The sequence below is a fragment of the Pseudonaja textilis genome, chromosome 1 (assembly GCF_049901715.1).
Source record: "Pseudonaja textilis isolate UNSWEBS1 chromosome 1, rPseTex1.2, whole genome shotgun sequence".
Taxonomy (NCBI): domain Eukaryota; kingdom Metazoa; phylum Chordata; class Lepidosauria; order Squamata; family Elapidae; genus Pseudonaja; species Pseudonaja textilis.
Window position 1 is genome coordinate 332,549,492 of NC_141990.1, and position 16,831 is coordinate 332,566,322.

A 16,831-nucleotide genomic window follows, 5' to 3' on the forward strand; every position below is an offset into this window, starting at 1 on the left:
AAGGGCAGGTGGAATTCCACCCCATAATCCGGTCCATTCACGGATGGCAGAATAACAGAATATCAGAGTTGGAAGGGACCTCGGAGGTCCTCTAGTCCACTCCCCCTGCTCAGGCAGGAGACCCCATGCCAATGCAGACGGGGGGGCGCGGGGGGCTGTGCAGGCTCTTCTTAAAGACCTCCAGGCACGGAGCCCCCACCACTTCGGGGGAGGGGAAGCCGTCCCCCCGCTTCGTTGTCACGAAACGCCCCCTTATTCCTGGCTCGCTTCTCTCCTTGATGAGTTTCCATGCGCTGCAACCCCCGCCCCCTTCTTTGGGGCAGCCCCTCAAATGTTGGGAGGATTGCTCTCAGGGCGGGGCTCAGGAAGTACCCAAAGGCACCAACAGGGGGCTCTAGCCCCCAGCTCCCCTGGACTGGCCCCTCCCCTCCTCCCCCGCAAGGGAGGTCCGGATGAAGGGCTGCTTCCTGCACTGTCCCCCCCGTAAGCCTGGGAGGGGAGGGGGCGACGGCAGGCAAAGGTGGGGCTCCCCCCCCGGATGTCCCGGTGCCCTCAGGGCTCTCGGATGCCGGGGCTCTGGCGGAGGGGAGCTTGCCTGACCCTGGGGGTCCCCAGCCTGGCTCCCCTCCCGGACCCCGGACCTCTGTCCTCCGCGGCCGCCGGGAGAGCCCCCCCCCCACTTCCAGGGACCCCCCCCCCGGCCCCAGGAGTCGCCACCAGATGCGATCGGGGGCCTTGCAAGCAGGGAAGGGCGTCGAACGGCCCACCTTCCTCCCGGGACCCCTTTTGCGTCCCTTCCCTTGAACCCACAGCCGCCGCTCCGGGGCGCCTCCGTTTCGGCTCTCTCGGCGCCGGAAAGGTTAACGACGCCCCCCGCTCCCCGAGCGAGGCCTCGAAGGCTCTTTGTGCCTCGGGAGGCGGCAGCGGTAGACGTGTCCAAAAGGGGGCGCTATTGGCATCGGCAAGGCCCCTGGAGGCGAAGGGAGGCTCCTGTTCCTCGGCCTTTTTCGGGGTGGGAGGGGATTCTGCCCTTTTAGACGGGGCCCCCTCCCGCGTCGCCGTTGCTTTCTTCTCTATTGGAAACATTTATACGGCCCTCCGGCTTCAGGCCACTCTGTGCGCCCCCCCCCGAACCCCCCTCTCCCCGCAAAGGGGGTCTTTGGGGGCCTCTGGCAAGGCTGGAAAAGGAGAGGCCGGCCAAACCTGGGGGCAGAGGGGCTGCAACCCTGGGGGGAGGCACCAGGAGCAGCCCCCCCCAGCTCTCTCTCTTGGGGGGGGAGGACTCCCTGGGAGCCTGGAGGGAGGGGCACTGCCCAGGGCAATGGTCCTCCTCGGAGGAGAAGAGGCTTCTGCCCACAGGGGCCACAGAAAGTGTTTCTCGGGCTGTTAGGGGAGGCGGGGGGAGAATTGGGCTTTCAGGTCCCCCTCAGGTGGAATTTGCTCACCTGCCGACTGCAGAGTCCGGCTCCTGTTGGCCTTTGGCCTGGGAGAAGGGCTGGCGATGGGCCCTGAGGCGTCTCGTGTCCTGGCTAGTTTCAGGTCTCGGGGCTCTTTTTCTCCAAAAGGCAACAGGACTTTCTTGGGTTTTTCCTTGAAAACGTTTCGCTTGTCATCCAAGAAGCTTCCCTGAAATTTTGGTTTAACGAAGCTCCTTGGGTGAGGAGCGAAATGTCTTCGAAGAGGAAGGCTCTCTCGCGCGTTGCCCATCGCTGCTCTTGAGGGAGCGGCTCTTCCGGCCCGGGACAAGGCCGGACATGGCAGCCTTTGGCCTCTGGCAGGTCCCTTCTAAACCTGCCATTCCCATGGGGTCCGAGTGGGGTCCAAGACTGTCCAGGAGGTTAGGGAAGGGGGGAGCATGGGGGGGCTGCCAGGGGCTCTCAGAGGTCAGCAGGGGTGGGAGTCCAATTTTTTTACTCCCGGTTCTGTGGGCGGGGCTTGGTGGGCGTGGCAGGGGAAGGTTACTGCAAAATCTCCACTCCGAGGTGGGATTGGCCGGTTCTCCAAACGACTCCGAATTCCCCGCTACCAGTTCTCCAGACCAGGTCAGAACCTGCTGAAGGCCACCTCCCGAGGTCGGCTTCCACAACGCCCAGCGCCCCCCCAGCACGGGGACTAAAGTGCCCGCAGTCCCGGCGTGTCCACAGTGGCCTCCGAGCCCAGGGGCTGCCCCTCCCCCCCCCACCCTCCAGGATGCAGGCAGCCATCCTCCAGGGCGAGAGAGGCAAACCCGCAGGGGGTTTATTGGCATCTCTGCTGCTCTGCCTCCCGGCTCCTTGGCCCGCTTAACCCACTTCAGTGCCAGAAAGCTCATAAAATAAATAACTGCCTTTTAATGGAAGATTACACAGGGACAAAGTCATAAGAGGCGCAAGGAAAGCAGTGAAAACGTTCCAGGGGGCCGACCTGCCGCTTGGCGCCTGGCTCCCTTAAGCAGGCTCCAGAGGGGGTCCAGGCAGTCGGGCGCACGAGGGGCCCCCCGGCTCCGGCCCTCCGCTTCAGCCGGCACCGTCAAGGGCGGCCAGGAAGCAGCCGGTTCACTTGCACAACGGCTTCAGGGCCCCAGGAACTGGGCAAAGAGAGAGGCAGTGTGTGTGTGTGCGTGTGTGCAAAGCAGGGAAACACCCAGATGTCCCCAGGACTTCCAGAGCAAACCTGTGTCAGTAGCACCGATACTGGACCGGCCTGCTGGGCCACTTGACAGGTGTGTCTTGCACAGCGTGGTTGACCCCAAGGCGGCTGGCTGCTTGGCCGGTTCACCTGCGCCCCGACCTCAGTCTCTGCCGCTGCTTTCAGCCTCTCCTGGCCCCCAGGAAACGCCTGGAAGGACCTGCCGGCCGTTTCGTTCCTTCCTCGGTGCCCCCAAGGGGGGGCATCTCTGCCCCTCCGGAAAAGCGGTTCCTTGGGGGTCAAGAGGCCCCTGCACTGGGGCAGAAATCCAGCCAGGTTGGCCGAGCAAGGCAGCACCGGCCCCGCCTTGTCCCAGGATGGGGGCCACGCGCAGCCCCACCCGGGGAGACCCTGGCCCAGGAGGCCTGCCCCTCCCCCCACCGGCCCTGAGGGCCACAACGCAAAGGCTGCGGGGGGGGGGGATGCACTTCCCTCCGGACCCTGCGGTTGTGGGTCAGCCTGTCTGGCTCCAAAGGCGGTGGGGGTCCAGAAGGACTGGCCCCCACCTCACAGAAGGCAAGCGAGCCAGGGAGGTCGCGTAGAGAGGGGAGAAGCCCTCTGCATCGGGGGGAGGGAGGGGCGGCTGAGCCTGTGCCAGGATGGGACCCCCCCACATCCTCCCACAGCTACCTAAGTGAGGGACTGCCCCCCTCCCCACAGCTCCTCCTGGCCTATCCTGAAAGAGCCTTGGCTTGTTCTCCAAAGGGGAGGGGGGAGCGCGCCTGAGCTGGCCCCCCACCCATCCAAAGGGGCTATCCGGTTGGGAAGTGGGGCTTGGCCCCTCAGCGGCCTCGGGAGGAAACCAGGCTGGAGCTCAGTTCCCTGGAGGAAGAGGGGCGGATGAGGGGCTGCCATCCGTGCACCCCCGACTGGCAGTTGGGCTTCTAGGAGAGGAGTGGTAGCAGAGCCCCCGGGGCCCTCCCCACGAGAATCCCGCCCGTGGCTCCTGGCCCTCCCCCAGAGATCAAGAGGGACCTGCTCACTGCAGGGCGGGTTTGGGCAACGGATCCTGTGGCCAGTGAGTAACGAGGCCGCCCTGCCCAAAAATTCCCTGCCAGGCCCCTGGGTGCCACGCCGGCTTGATGCCAGCGCAGGAGGGGGCAGGCTTTCCAAGCCAACCCCTGGCCAAAACGTCTCGCGGGAGCCCCAGCGGCAGTGGTGGGATTCAGCCGGTTCGCACCACTTTGGGAGAACCGGTGGTTAACTTTCTAAGCAGTTTGGTGAAGTGGTTGGTGGAAGGAATCGTGAGGTGGTCCGGTTATTGGAATCCCGCCACTGCCCTGCAGCCGGAGGGTTCGGGGCCCTTCCAGAGCGAGGCGGCCCCCTCCCTTACGAGGCCTCACAAGCTCTGGCCCACCACCACGTTCTTCCCGCAGACCAAATCCGGCTGGCGGAGGGCCTCCCACATCACCAGCATCTCGTAGGGCACAAACCGGTGTACCAGGAGCAGCTCCTTGTAGTAGCAGGGGTCAAAGGACTCCAGCCGGGAGGAGGGCACCCTCACGCCCACCATCCGGACGCCTATGTGGAAGGCGGGCGCCAGCCCCGCCTTCTCCAGGCACATGCCCAGGTAGACGTCGTCGATGGGGAAGAGCTGGATGCTGAGCGACTGCTGGTAGATGGCGTGGCAGGTGTAGCCGGACATCAGGATCCCACCTCCCCCGCAGTAGGGCGGGTAGTCGTTGGAGGCGATGAGCTGCTCCGGCACGTAGTACTTGCTCCACTTCTCCCGGACGGGCCCCACGTTGGTAATGAGGTGGCCTACGAAAAGGTGCTGGTCCCCCGCGCCGGGCACCCCCAGCAGGTACTGTGCCATGTTGTCGGTGTTGGCGAAGACGTCGTCGTCCCCGTTGAAGACGAAGCGGACGCCCGGGCAGCGGCTCTCCAGCCAGGCGTAGAAGAGCACCTGCTTGAGGGTGAGGTTGAAGAAGCTGTCCACGAAGCGCCACTGCAGGACGTCGCCGTGCTCGGCCTGCTCCAGGCGCAGCAGCTGGTTGAGCTTGCGCGCCTCCCGGGCGTTGGCTGCCACGCCAGACAGGAAGACGCGGCGGATGTGCATGCCAGCAAAGGTGCGCTCCTGGCCCCAGGTCTTGCGGATGATCTCACGGCGCTCGTAGTTCTCTGGGGCGGACTTGATGGCCAACAGCAGGAAGACCTGGTGGGAGGCCTCGGGGGCGCCACACTTCCCGGGCAGGTCGAGCAGCAGCGGGAAGGCCCTGCAGTGGCGGTAGCGCAGGAAGTCCTTGATGTGGTCGGGCAGCTGAGCGAAGCCGGTGAGGTTGGCCACGGAGGCGTTCAGCCGGCACTCGGGAAGAGGCTCGGGGGCTCGGGGGGCGGCGGTCGTGGGGGGCCCCGGGCTCTCGGCCACTTCCAGGAGGGGGCTGCGCTTGGGTGACTGGAAGAGGAAGAGCAGGCAGCTGACCCCGACCAGGCCGAGGACGAGGATCTCCACTTTAAGACACCAGCGCCGGGTCATCCTGACCTTGAAAAGAAGCCGGGAGGAAGGAGAGTGAACCCACCGCCAGGCACCGGGCATCACCCGGCTGCGAGTCGGAGGCTGCGGGACACGGTCGGTCGGAAGAGCAGAGGCACCTGGGGAGTCTCCCAGGAGCGCCTCTCCTTCGCCCAGGGCCTCCCTCGCCCGCCTCACACCCCCCCCCCCAAGGGAACCAGGCGCAGCAGCAGCCCCAGAGTTGGGGGGGAGGGGCACCCCAGTGGGCAGCAGAACCCCAACCCCCAAAAGTTTCACCTGGGACTGTCTGCCAGGGACCCCCCCCCTTTCCCAAGAGGCCTGTAGGGGGCCTGCATAAGCGCACCAACGTCTTTTATTTTTCTTATGTATTTTCCATGTATTCATAGCCACGTTTTTACTTACGCCTGTTATCTTGTAAGCAATTGACAAAAATAAATAAAAATAAATAAAAACCCACGGCCCAAACCGGGGCCCCCTCAGCAGTTCCGCCTTTTGCTCCCCAGACATTTTGTGGCAGGGAGGGAGGGGGGAGGGCAGAATCGGCCATGAGAAGGGAGGCCGTGGGGGGGGGACGGGGAGGGGGGCGGAAGGAGGGCTGCCTGGCGAGGGGAGCAGGGTTTGGGGGGGGGGGAGGCGGCCCAGGAGAGGGGAGCAGATGGGGAGAAGGGGAGAGCCGCTGGCAGCCGGTCCTTAGAAAGGGAAGCTCCAGGTTGGACTAGAAGACCTCTCGGGTGCCTTCTGGTTCTACTCTGATTGGTCCTTTTCGGGCCCTCCAGTCCCCGGGGAAGAAAAGGCCAGATTCGCCTCGTGCTTAAGAGCAAAGGAAACGTCGTTCGGGCTGCCCTCGAGTTACAACCTATTCGTTCAGCAACAGTCCAACCTGACAACAGCATTGGAAAAAGTCACTTCTGACAGGTCCTCGTATTTACGACCATCCGAGCACTCCCCCCACCCGCCAATCACATGATCAAAATCCGGGCGTTGGCCACTGGCCTGTGCTTACAATGGGGGCACACACACACACACCGGGGGGGGGGTGTCGCAGGATTTGTGACCTTCCCAGCTGGCTTCATTTAAGGACCCCGTGATTCACTGAACGACCGACCGATTCACCACGGACATGCCGCTTCCGCATAGGATGACCCGGAGGGTGGGCTTCCCATCGGGGGCATTTCCGGCTCTTTTTTCTGCGTGGGTCTCGGAGCCCCCAGAAGGGAAACGTGCACCGTCCCAGCACCCGTCTCGGAGCGGAGAGAAATCGTGGAGGCTGGGAGGGCCCCCCAGAGGTCTTCTAGTCTACCCCCTTTCACAAGCAGAGGCTCCCTTAGGCACGAAAGAGGCCGGAAGCGGAGGACCCGCCCTGCAAGGTCTCGGGGGTGGGGTGGGGGGTGACTGGAGCCCTTCCTTGCCAGGGAGCGGTGGCCAAAGGGCAAAAGTCGTGGTTGTGCCCAGGTTCCCCTCCGGCTCCTGGCACGGCAGCCCCCGGCCCACCATACCCGCCCCCCCCTCTCCTCCTGCTCTGAAGGGAGCTCTGCCTGGGGGGGGGGGCTCCTCGACTTCCAACCGTCCACTTCTTAGGGACCATTCAAAGTTTCAACGGCATGGAAGAGAGTGACTGCAGCCCCCTTCCCTGGGGGGTCTTGGGGGGAGGCTTGGATTCTCCAAGACCCCCAAATGGGAGGCCTGAAATCGCTGCTGGGGAGGGGGAGTGCAGAGGGGAAAAGTGGAGGGGGCAGGAGGCTGGGGGCTCTGAAGGAAGGAAGAGACCCCCCAACCCAGCTGCCAAAGAGGCCCAGAGCAGCCCAGGGAGGGGGAGGCTGTGAGGTGGAAGGCCAGTCAGTTGGAGACCAGGAGCCCCCCACGCCCCCGGGGCATCTGAGGGGTGCAGGGAGGCTTCCGGAGCCCCCCGTCTCCGGCAGGCGCCCTGAGGCCACCCGGGCAGGAGCCGCGCTTGGCTGGTGTGTCACCAGGTAGCTGGGGGTGCCTCCCTCCCCCCCCCGCTGAAAGCCCCGCCCTGTTTCCACGCCAGGCACAGAAGCTCCTCCTCCAAGCAGCTCTAGAGCCGGTCTGGCCAGGCAGGGAGGGAGGGAGGGGAGGGAGGGAGGGAGGGAGGCGGGCGGCGGCAGCAGCAACAGAAGGAGCTTTTTACCTGCCGGCCAGGTCTCACCCCCTCCACTCTCCAACCCTGCCACACACACACACACACACACACACACACACACACACCGGAGGAGTTTCCAGCCACCCCCCCCTCAACTTAGGAACACAATCCAGCCCCAAATTTATGTTGTGAAGTGAGTTTTGCCCCATTTTCCAACCTTTCTGGCCGCGGTTGTTAAGTGAGTCTGGCTTCCCCGTGGACTTTGCCTGTCCAAAGGGGGTTGCAGGAGTGGAGCCGCCAAGCACCCGAATTCGCTCCCGTGACCAGCTGGGGGGTTCAAAGGCCACAAGGGGCAACAGGAGCCCTAAGTCCCTTTTTTCAGTGCCGTCATAACTTTGAACGGCTGTAAGTCGGGGGGGCTACTGGCGCACGTGGGCCCCCAAACCTGCATCCAGAGAGAGAGAGACAGGAATCAATGCGGAGACAGGCGGTCCTCACGTTATGACCGTAACGGAGGCTGGAGTGATAGCTATGAGTTATGGCGGGCGCTAAGCGAGTCAGGATGTGACGGTGCCCAATTGCATGGCCCTTTTAGTGGTGGCCACTGAGCAGGCGCTGTAGTCATTAAGCAGACTCTGTGGTCCTTAAATGAATCCACTCTACCCATTTGGGGGTTTGTTTGATTCCCTGCTGGAAACCAGGAGGGAATTGCCAGAAACTCGGTTAACCCCCCACGCCCCCCACGACCAGAACGGCAGCCGAGACTGCAGGAGGCGCCCCACGGCTGTGAATTCTGGTTGCCGAGCCCCAAACTACGATCACATGACTGGGGTGGGAAGGGGGTGCAGCCGCTGGATCTCCAGGACAGCCACTAAGCGACCAGCCATTAAGCGAGGACTCTTTCAATGAAACAGCACTGAAAAGAGACGGGCCTCTCGCAGCCCCCCAGGAATGCCCCCTCCCCCCAAAATGAGAGGGCGGAGCTGCAGGAGGGTCTGGATGGGGGGGCAGCTCCTCTGTGAGGAAGGGGGCTCGGGGGGGCATTTTAGCTTAGAGGGAAATTGGGGGAGGGGCATGGAACCTCTCCTACTCCCCGGTCAGAAATACCGGGGGGCACCTGACGAGAGGGGGCACCCCCAGGGGAGAATCCAGAGAGACCCAGAATTCTGGTGGGCGGAAGGGGCCTCGTTCCTCACTGGCAATCCTGGAGGCTGAATGGTGCGCCAGCGGCCTGGGGGGGGCACTTCCTGGCCCTCCCCTGCTTTCCTGCCTCCTTCACCACCTCCAAGGACAAAAGGCTCCAGCTGCCACTCAGCCCCTCCCCGCCCCCCCCCTTGTAAAAGGCTCCTCAACCAGGCAGAGATCCAAGGGAGATCAGGGTTCAGAGGCCCCGCCCAAACGCTCTCCGGCCCTCTGCAGCCGATTCCCAAGGCCCTGGGGGGGGGGTCTCCGAGGGTCATTGGCCCAGGGCAGCCAGATCCAGGAAGGGCAGTGGGGGGGGGATCTTGGAAATCCAAAGATCTGCTTCCTGCTGAAAGATGCGGGGGGGGGATACAACCCAAAGCAGCAGCCCCCGCCTCCCGTGGCGCCAGGGAGAACACCTGTTTCCGCACAGGTCACTCTGGGATCGGGGTTTGGGCTGAGGATCCGAGACTTTCTCTCCCTCCAATAAGTTTGCGGCTGCTTCTCAATCCCTCCAAAGGCACAGAAATCCCCCGAGGGGGGGGATCTGGGACTGCTCCCCCCCCCAGGAAGCAACTTCTAAAGCAGCGGGGTCCAACTGTGGCAAAGTTACGACTGGCGGACTTCAGCTGGCTGTGTCCACAGGCCTTAAAAGTTGCCAGAGTTGGACCAAGCCCGGCCTCTGCAGCACAGGAGCACAGGAGCCCTTCTTGGGATCAATTGGGGGAGAGGGGGGGCTGAGTCTGGGCCCCTTCAGGTGCGAAGGCCGAGGCCCTGGCAGGGCAGCTTCCCACCTGGCTGCGAGGGAGCTTGGCCTGGAGCCGCTTCTGGCCCTGGACGGGCTCGGGGTGCGCAACTCACCCAACCTGCATCGTCCATTAATTTGCTGGCCTTCCTTAATTCTCAGACCAGCTATTTGAATGCAAAGGCTCAAAACTAAAGGCAGCAGCCGCTTCCTGTCAGCAGAAATCACCACCTATCCTTTGAACGCCACTTCTGCATTTGAGGAAAGCTGCAGAAGGGGAAGTTGGCAGGGGGGGGGGGGAGGGGGAGGACAGGCATGGGGGGGAGTTCTCCTTGGGCTGGTCCTTCCTTTAGGCTGCCAGAAGCGGCAATGCCTCCTGGGCAAGCGCTAGTGGCCGCAGGGACCCTCATCCTTGGGGCGGTGGGGAAGGGATGGCGCTGTGAAGGAGGGGAGGGGGCTCTGCCTCGCACACTGGAGACTCAGAAACTGAGAGTGGGGCAGCCCCCCACCCCCTTCACTCTTTTCGCAGGCCCCCCACCGTGCAAAGCAGCTGAAACCCGACAGCCGGAGGAAGTGTTGCAAACTTCCCGTCACTCTTTTCTTAGCAAAACAACCCACAACTTACGCACAATGACTTTTTCCTCTGGAACAAAACTCTGCCCCCACCCCGCCCCACCCCGAGCCTTTCCGCTGCTCTACCTGACTTAAAACAACGCAAACTCACTTTTTCCAAGGTTCAAGGGGGGGGCGGGGGGGGCCGCGAGGCCAGGCTGAATTCCACCTTTGGTCAGATTATTCTGCAGTCCAGCAGGCAGCTGCGACCCCGGCGTGGCCCCAGCGCTGGGAGTGGGAGTGGGGGCTCCTGCCTGGAAGGCCACCAGGCTTCCTCCCCGTCTGGACCACCCCGGACACGGCATTTCAAGCGCCCTCAAGCAGCACGGCGGGGCCGGAGCTGGAGTTAAAGGATCGCGGGGGGTTGCAGCCGCCCGATAAAACCCGCCTCCTGAATTACTGGGGGGCACTTTTCTGTCCCCACGCAGCCGCTCCCACCTCACAGGGGTGTTGCTGGGCGTCTTTGTCGCCCGGAGTTATTTGGAGAGACAATGGAGCCTGGAGACGAAGAACCAAACAAGTCCCTGCCGCTCGACAGCCGCCGCCCCCGCCGCCCGCCCTCCCGGCAGGACCGAGCGCCTTGGGGGCATCGCGGCCCGCCCGCTCCGCTCCCGCCCTCCGGGGGATTCGAGGGGGGGGGGCTCCCGCGGCTGCCCCCACCCCGGGACGAGGGGTCCGCGCTCCTCCCTCCCGCCCCAGGCTCCGCTCCCCCGGCCAGCCCGGCGCAGGGAGCCTTCGGAAGGCGCGCGCCTCTGGTGCCCCGCGGCCCGGCGGGGATGATGGGGGCTGGAGGGGCCGCCTTACCGGGAGGCTCCGCTCTCCGCTGCCGGCCGCCGCGCCCGCCCGCCGGCTCGCTCCCTCCCTCCCTCCGGCGCCGCAGCTGCTCCCACCTGGCAAGCGGGGCGGGGCGGGGCGGGGCTGCGGCGCTCGGAGGCTCCCAGCCGGGATCCCGCTGGCCGGGCGCGGCCGGGGCCCCGCGGGCAGGGAGCCGCCCCTCGCCGGCCCTCCGCGCGGGACCGGCAGCCCGAGGAGGCGCCGAAGCCGCCCGCCCGCCCGCCCTGCGCTCGGCGGGGCCTCGGGACGGGCGGGGCGTCCTGAGCTCGGAGGGCGCCGCGGGGGGCTTTAGCCCCGGCAGGACCCGCGGGGGCCCCGCTCGAGGAGCTCAAGTGGCCCCCGCGGGTGGAGAGGTTCCGCCGCCGCCCTCCCGGCCCTGAGTCGGTCACTGCCGCCCGACCAGCCTTCCCTGCCGGGCCGAAGATCCTCTCCTGCTCCCGGGAGACTTCCTGGCTGTGCCCCCCCAACCCAGAGGGGCCTTTAAGGGGGCAGCCACGGTGCCCAAGCAGGAGCCCCGAAGACCCCGCCTGTGGCCTCCCCCCCTCCTCCTTCAGTGCGAGCCAGTGCAAGGGTGGGGAGGCAGGAGAAAGCAGCCTGCCTCCTAGTAGTGCTCCCCACCCCATGCCCCGGGGGGCAGCAGCCTGTTGCCCCCCACCGGTGGCCATTTTGTCACTTCTGTTGTGTCTCTGGGCTGTGGGTTGCATGATTGTGGTGCAGCCCTTGAAGGTGGCTAAAGTCACCTGCGTTTCGTGCCGGGAGCTCTGGGGGCGTCAGAGCCAGGAAGGGCCAGGTGCCTCCCCAGAACATTCCGGCACCTTCTGGGTCCCCAAAGAATTTGAGGGAAGGAGCTGCTGGAACCTCACCTGGCCCAGAAGGCGGCGGGGGGGGGACTTGGGGCTATTCGGGGGCTACGCTGCAGGCCCACATTTGGGGAGGGGTCCCCTGTGACCGTGAAAAACACAGTTAGGAACGGCTGCGGGCTTTCCCCCTTGCCCTGGACTTTGGATAAAAGGGCTTCTGGATCAGGTCCAGCAGACTCCTAGCACCCTAGGCTGGAAGGGACCAGGGAGGCTATCTAGTCCAACCCCTCCCGGCCGGAGGTTCCTCCTGACCTCAGCAGTGGGTCAACTGACAGGCTTCCTTGACAGGCAGGCAGGCAGGCAGGCAGGCTCCTCCATTCTATGGCTGATCACCCTGAAAGGTTGGCGGGGGGGGTCTGCCCCCCCCCACACTGACAACCCCCCCCCTCTGGATTTAGCCCTTGGCCTTTGCTCTGACACCCAAACTCACCTGCGTGGGAATCCTACCTCAACCAGGAAGAGAGGCCAGACTGATGCCGCCACTGAAAATCCAGGAAGGGGGGAGATTCTGTGAAAGGGGGGAGATGCAGGGGGGCAGCAGGCAGGCAAAGATAGAAGAGAAGCTCCAGAGGGAGGGGCTGCCCCCCCTCAGAAAGGGAGAGGAAACTAGAGAACTACCTGCTTGGCTCCGATCGCATCCATGGCTCCCATTCTGGGCAGGAGAGTCCAGCCCGAAACTGGAGTGGGAGGAAGTGGGGCCAGGCCCACTTCAAGGTGGAAGGACCTGGGATAGAAAGTGGGCGGGGGGGAGGGGAGGAGAGGATCAGGCTCGGCCAATAGGTGAAAAGGTTCAGCCTTTGCCACTCCAAAAGGCAGGGCCAGCACCAGGGGGCCCAGGGCACAAGGAGTTTACGGCATCATAAAGTGGCAGCTGGCAGCCGGGCTGCCACATGACGTGGTTGGAGGGCCACCCATTAGAGGGGCCCCAAGCGGAGCTTGCACTGAGCATGGGCTAGGCTAGGTGACCTCTAAGATTCCCTCCAACTCTAAAGCAGCAACCCAGGAGGAAGGAAGGCAGCTCTCAGCCGTGGCCCAGACGCTGCTCCTGTGGGGGGGGGGAGAACCAAGCTCCCCCCAAGGAGAGAAACGGTCTAGAACCAAGGCTAAAGTTCTTGTCTTGAGACCCATCGACCCTGCTGGCCTTCAGCAGTTGTGGGGGCTTCGTCGCTGGAGGCTTTTAAAGAGATGCTGGACAGCTACTTATCTTCTCCAGGGGGTTGGACTAGATGATCTCCAAGACCCCTCCCAACTCTGCTCTTCTGTTAGAGAACCCAAGGGAAGAAGGAAAGAGCCAGCCTTGCTTTGGGGGCAGGTGGCCTCCCCCAGAGCGCCGGCTTCTTCCCCGGGGGCTGGTCTGGGTGTCGACCGAGCCTCCCGGATCCGTCCCCGCCCTTTGCCTGCGCCTTTGGGTGCCTGGCTGGACGCCAAGCTTCCGGGAATGGTCCTTGATCAGAAGATAAGAATCCGGGGACCCACCCAAATTGGACCCTGCCCTGTTCTCCTGGGACCGGGGCCATTCACCTCCATCCGCCTCCTGGCTCCCGCCTCTCTGCCCCCCACCCCCCCACCCCCACCCTCACCTGTCCTGGCTCTGGCCGTGTCCTTTCGGGCTTGGTTGGGGGGGGCCTCTTGGCCTGTGCAGGAGGAGGGTCTTTTGGGGTGGGCTCATGCAGAACCACAAATCCTTAAGCCTGTTTTGTGGCCCCTTTCCGAGGCTTTGGGGAAGCGAAACTGCCTGGGATTAACAATCCACTCCATAGCTAAAGGCTAAAGGCTAATGCTAAGGCGATATGGATTTCTGAATATTTAAAGAAAAACCTTTTTTGCTGTGAGTGGGAAGGGAGAGGAAAAAAATTGGCAGTAGAATTTGAAAACGAGGAGGAGACTGCCTAGAATTTTAAAGAGCTATTTGGACATTAATAAGACTTCAAAAAGAGATATTTTAATTGGAACTTTGTGATTTAACAGCAACCCCAGAAAAAGAAACGGAAGAAAGAAAAAAAAGTGCTAAAAGAAATAGTTTATTTGGATTGTTTGGTGACTTTGGATCTTTTGGGAATTATTTTTGATCAAAAGCGCTTGGGTGGTTGTTTTGGGAAAATCTTTTTCTCTTTATAATGGCATTATCTGTGGATGAATTAAAAACTGAATATCAAAAATATATAAAAAGGAAGAACAAGAATGGAAAGATACTTTGGGCACTCTTTTTCAATTTCTAGAAGTGGCGGTACGTACTTTATGGAGAATCGATTGCGCAGCAGGACGACTGGGATCAAGAAGAAGCCATCTTTGATGAACAAGCGATTCTATTTGGGGAGGAGGAGAAAGGGGAAAAGGAAGAGGGGGCTTTAAGACCTAAAAAAACAACCCAAAAAGACAAAAATGAGTTGAAAGGGGGATACAAGGTTAGAAAACAACAGAAAGGGGGAAAGCAGAAGAAGAAAAGGGAGGTGGCGAGACAAAGGGGTGAAAAGGGTAAGGAGAAGAATAAGCAAGGGAGAAAGGAAGGGGTGAGAAGCCTTAATGACGGGAAGCAAGATTTGAAGAAACAAAATTCATTTAGAGACAATGGGCAAATTTAATTGAAAAAGGGATTCTGTAAGGTACATAAGATTGTGTTTTTATATGTGTTCTTAGAATAAAATGCTTAAGATATAAATGAGTATTAATATGTATGATTAATTTCTTAATGGTATTGATAGTGGTACTAGCCACATTATATATCTATAAATCTGTTCCTTTGTTGTTGTTTTCTTATATAATACATTGTGTAATTTTAGAATGTACTAAAAAGAATCCCAATACAAGTTGTGTGTGATATTAAGTATTATTAAGCTAGGGGAAAGAGTTAAAGGCGTCATACTCCAATCAGTGCACAGGAGAAGTTTTGTTTAAAGAGAAAAGATGAATTTGGATAGCTGGAAATAGAACAGACAAAGAATGACAAGTATTATGGTTTGAACTGAGATGAGATAAGTAGAATAAAACTAAGAGAGTTAAAAGAGGGAAGAAGCTATATAGAAAATGGAAAACGGTAATAAGATATGGAATGATATATAAAAGGAACATGATTTTTGAAGTTGTGTCTGTATGATGAGTTTTAACCCGGGATCAAGCAACTTTCAGAAAAGATGTTTTATGTTTTTGTTTTATGTTTTGCTTGTTTGTGTATTGTCCTTGAAAAGCAACAAAAAATTTTCTTTTTTTTAGTAAGAAATATAATTTGAATAATAGAATGAAAGGGAGAAACACAGAGAAGCTGGGATAAGATATGAAGTTGAACAAATAATGTAATATATATATATATTAAATTGTGTTTGTACGTGATAATTTGGATTTATTTTGTTTTGAAATAAGATGTTCTATTGGTCTCCCTAGAAAAGATCTCTTATTATATTCTATGCTTTGTTTATTGTTTGGAAAAACTAATAAAATTTGTATTAAAAAAACCCCCAAAACAACCCACACCTTTGTTTCTGAACCCTTTCGCTGGCCTTTTGCCTTTATTTAGACTTCTTGTTTGCTGTCCTTCTCAGAAAAGCGGCAATTCTAGGAAAGAGCGAACCGTCCAGATTCAAGAGCAGATTAGAAAGACCACGTTCCTTTCCCTGACCCCGGCGGGTGGGTGGGATGAGGGGGGGCATTGGAAACGGGGCCCTGTGAGACATGGCGTCCAGAAACGGTTCGTTTTGGTGGGAGGGGGCCCCGCCGAGCCTCCTGCCAGAAAGCCTGAAGAGGAGCCAGCGGGAGCCACAACGGTTTTACTTCTCAAACTCCACGCGGAGGAGCCGGGCGTAGCAAATCTTCCAGATCTGAACGGCTTCCTCCTTCTCTTTTTATCTTCTGCAAGGCACCCGGAGCTGCCTTTGGGGCGGGGTGGGGGACAGGCGCATTGACTCAATAAGAGGCCCTCATTCTGCCCCCCCCATCGAGTCCAGGTCTTCGTGTCTCCAATTGCACCCCAATAAAAAGGTCAGCCAGTGGGGAGACAGGCTGTGCTTCCTTCTCTTGGGACCCTCCCCCGCAGATGGGTTTCCAAGGGAAATTTGCTCCCCGCCCCCACCCAGGAGGCCACTTCCAAGCACAGTAAGAGCTGGAAGGAACCCTGGAGGTCTTCTAGTCCAGCCCCTGCTGGAGCAGGAAACCCTGTAGCATTTCAGGCTGTGCAGCCTCAGAAACCTTGGGGCACCCACAATTCCTGGGGAGAAGCCATTCCCTCCTCCGTTTAATCTGGGCAGCTCCTCGCCTTGGTCAGTTTCCACCCGTTGCTTCTCGTCCTGCCCTGAAAGGCTTTGGAGAAGAGCCGGAGCCCAGACCGGCCATTGCGTCCCCCCTGCTCCCTTCCTCTCAACCAGGCCTACCCAATTCCTTCTCCGTCCCTCTGGGGCCTCCCCGTCTTTTCTCCCCAGGGCGGCCTGACCAAGGCCTCAGGCAGCGGGACTAACCCTCCCCGGGGCCTCAGCTGGGTGCTGGGCCAGGTCTAGGCCCGGTGCCTGCACTGCGCCTCCACTCGGGGCCGGGGCAGCCTGTGGCATTTCCCCGCTTCCTCCGCGGAGCCTCTGCTTTCCACGAAAAAGGACTCCTCAGCGCAGACCGAGGCCAGGCTTTTGAGGAAAACCAAGAGCCACTCAAGGAAGCTCCGTTACCTGCCCCGTTTGAACTTCTGCCCACTTAGGCTCCGTGCCCGCCTGGCACTGCCCTCGCTGGCTCCCTGCGCCCAGGTGCTCCCACTCCCGCCTGTCCAGGGACTGGTTGATCCACCTCTTATCTCCACAGGCCTGTTGACTTTAAGGCTTGTCTGTTGACCAGGAAACACCAAAAGGGCCCCGGTGTTTTCTTCAGCCCGAGGGCAGATTTCCTGGTCAAGCCTGGCAGGAGGCCGGTGGCACCGCTGAAGCCCAACTGCCCGTTTCGGCCCCTTCAATTCTCTTTCGCCAAAGGACCCTCAAAGTCCGTCCCCTGAAGGCTCCCCTTAAAAGCTGCTCTCCCTCCCTCCCTCCCTCCCACTGAGCCCCCCTGTCCCCCCTTCCCCTAAATGACAGGCAGGGCTGCTCCACTTACGACCACAACTGGGAACGGAATCTCCATTGCTAAGCAAGGTGGTCATGAAGTGAATTGTGCCCGATTTTATGACCTCCAGTTGTTCCGTGAATCACAGTCGTTAAGCGGATCCCCATGGACTCTGCTTGTTGGAAGAGGGCCCGGTGTGTGTGTGTGTGTGTGTCACAAGGGGCGGCCCTGAGAAGCGGCCCCTGTCCAAAGGACCGGCCAAGTGGGCTGGGATCGTGTGACCGTCCACCACAAAGGCCTGCCAGGGAGGCCCAGCTGCACATGTGAATCACCGCAAAGGATCCGTG

The 16,831-nt window shown here is 60.5% G+C and overlaps 1 protein-coding gene across 3 annotated transcripts; it reads right to left on the reverse strand.

Annotated features, from left to right (window-relative positions):
• Positions 1-2,310: 2,310 nt before the first annotated feature.
• B3GNT3 (UDP-GlcNAc:betaGal beta-1,3-N-acetylglucosaminyltransferase 3) lies at positions 2,311-12,137 on the reverse strand. 3 transcript variants are annotated; one of them, XM_087922910.1, is made up of 2 exons: positions 12,093-12,137; positions 2,311-5,149 (listed from the first exon to the last, which is right to left on the reverse strand). In XM_087922910.1, the coding sequence occupies exons 1-2, from the start codon at positions 12,123-12,125 to the stop codon at positions 4,007-4,009; spliced, it is 1,176 nt and encodes a 391-aa protein (XP_087779036.1). In that variant the 5' UTR covers positions 12,126-12,137; the 3' UTR covers positions 2,311-4,006. The 3 variants fall into 3 exon arrangements, with proteins under 3 accessions (XP_087779036.1, XP_087779037.1, XP_026578318.2); XM_087922911.1 differs by lacking the exon at positions 12,093-12,137 and adding an exon at positions 11,905-12,070; XM_026722533.2 differs by lacking the exon at positions 12,093-12,137 and adding an exon at positions 10,585-10,685.
• Between the last annotated feature and the right edge of the window lie 4,694 nt (positions 12,138-16,831).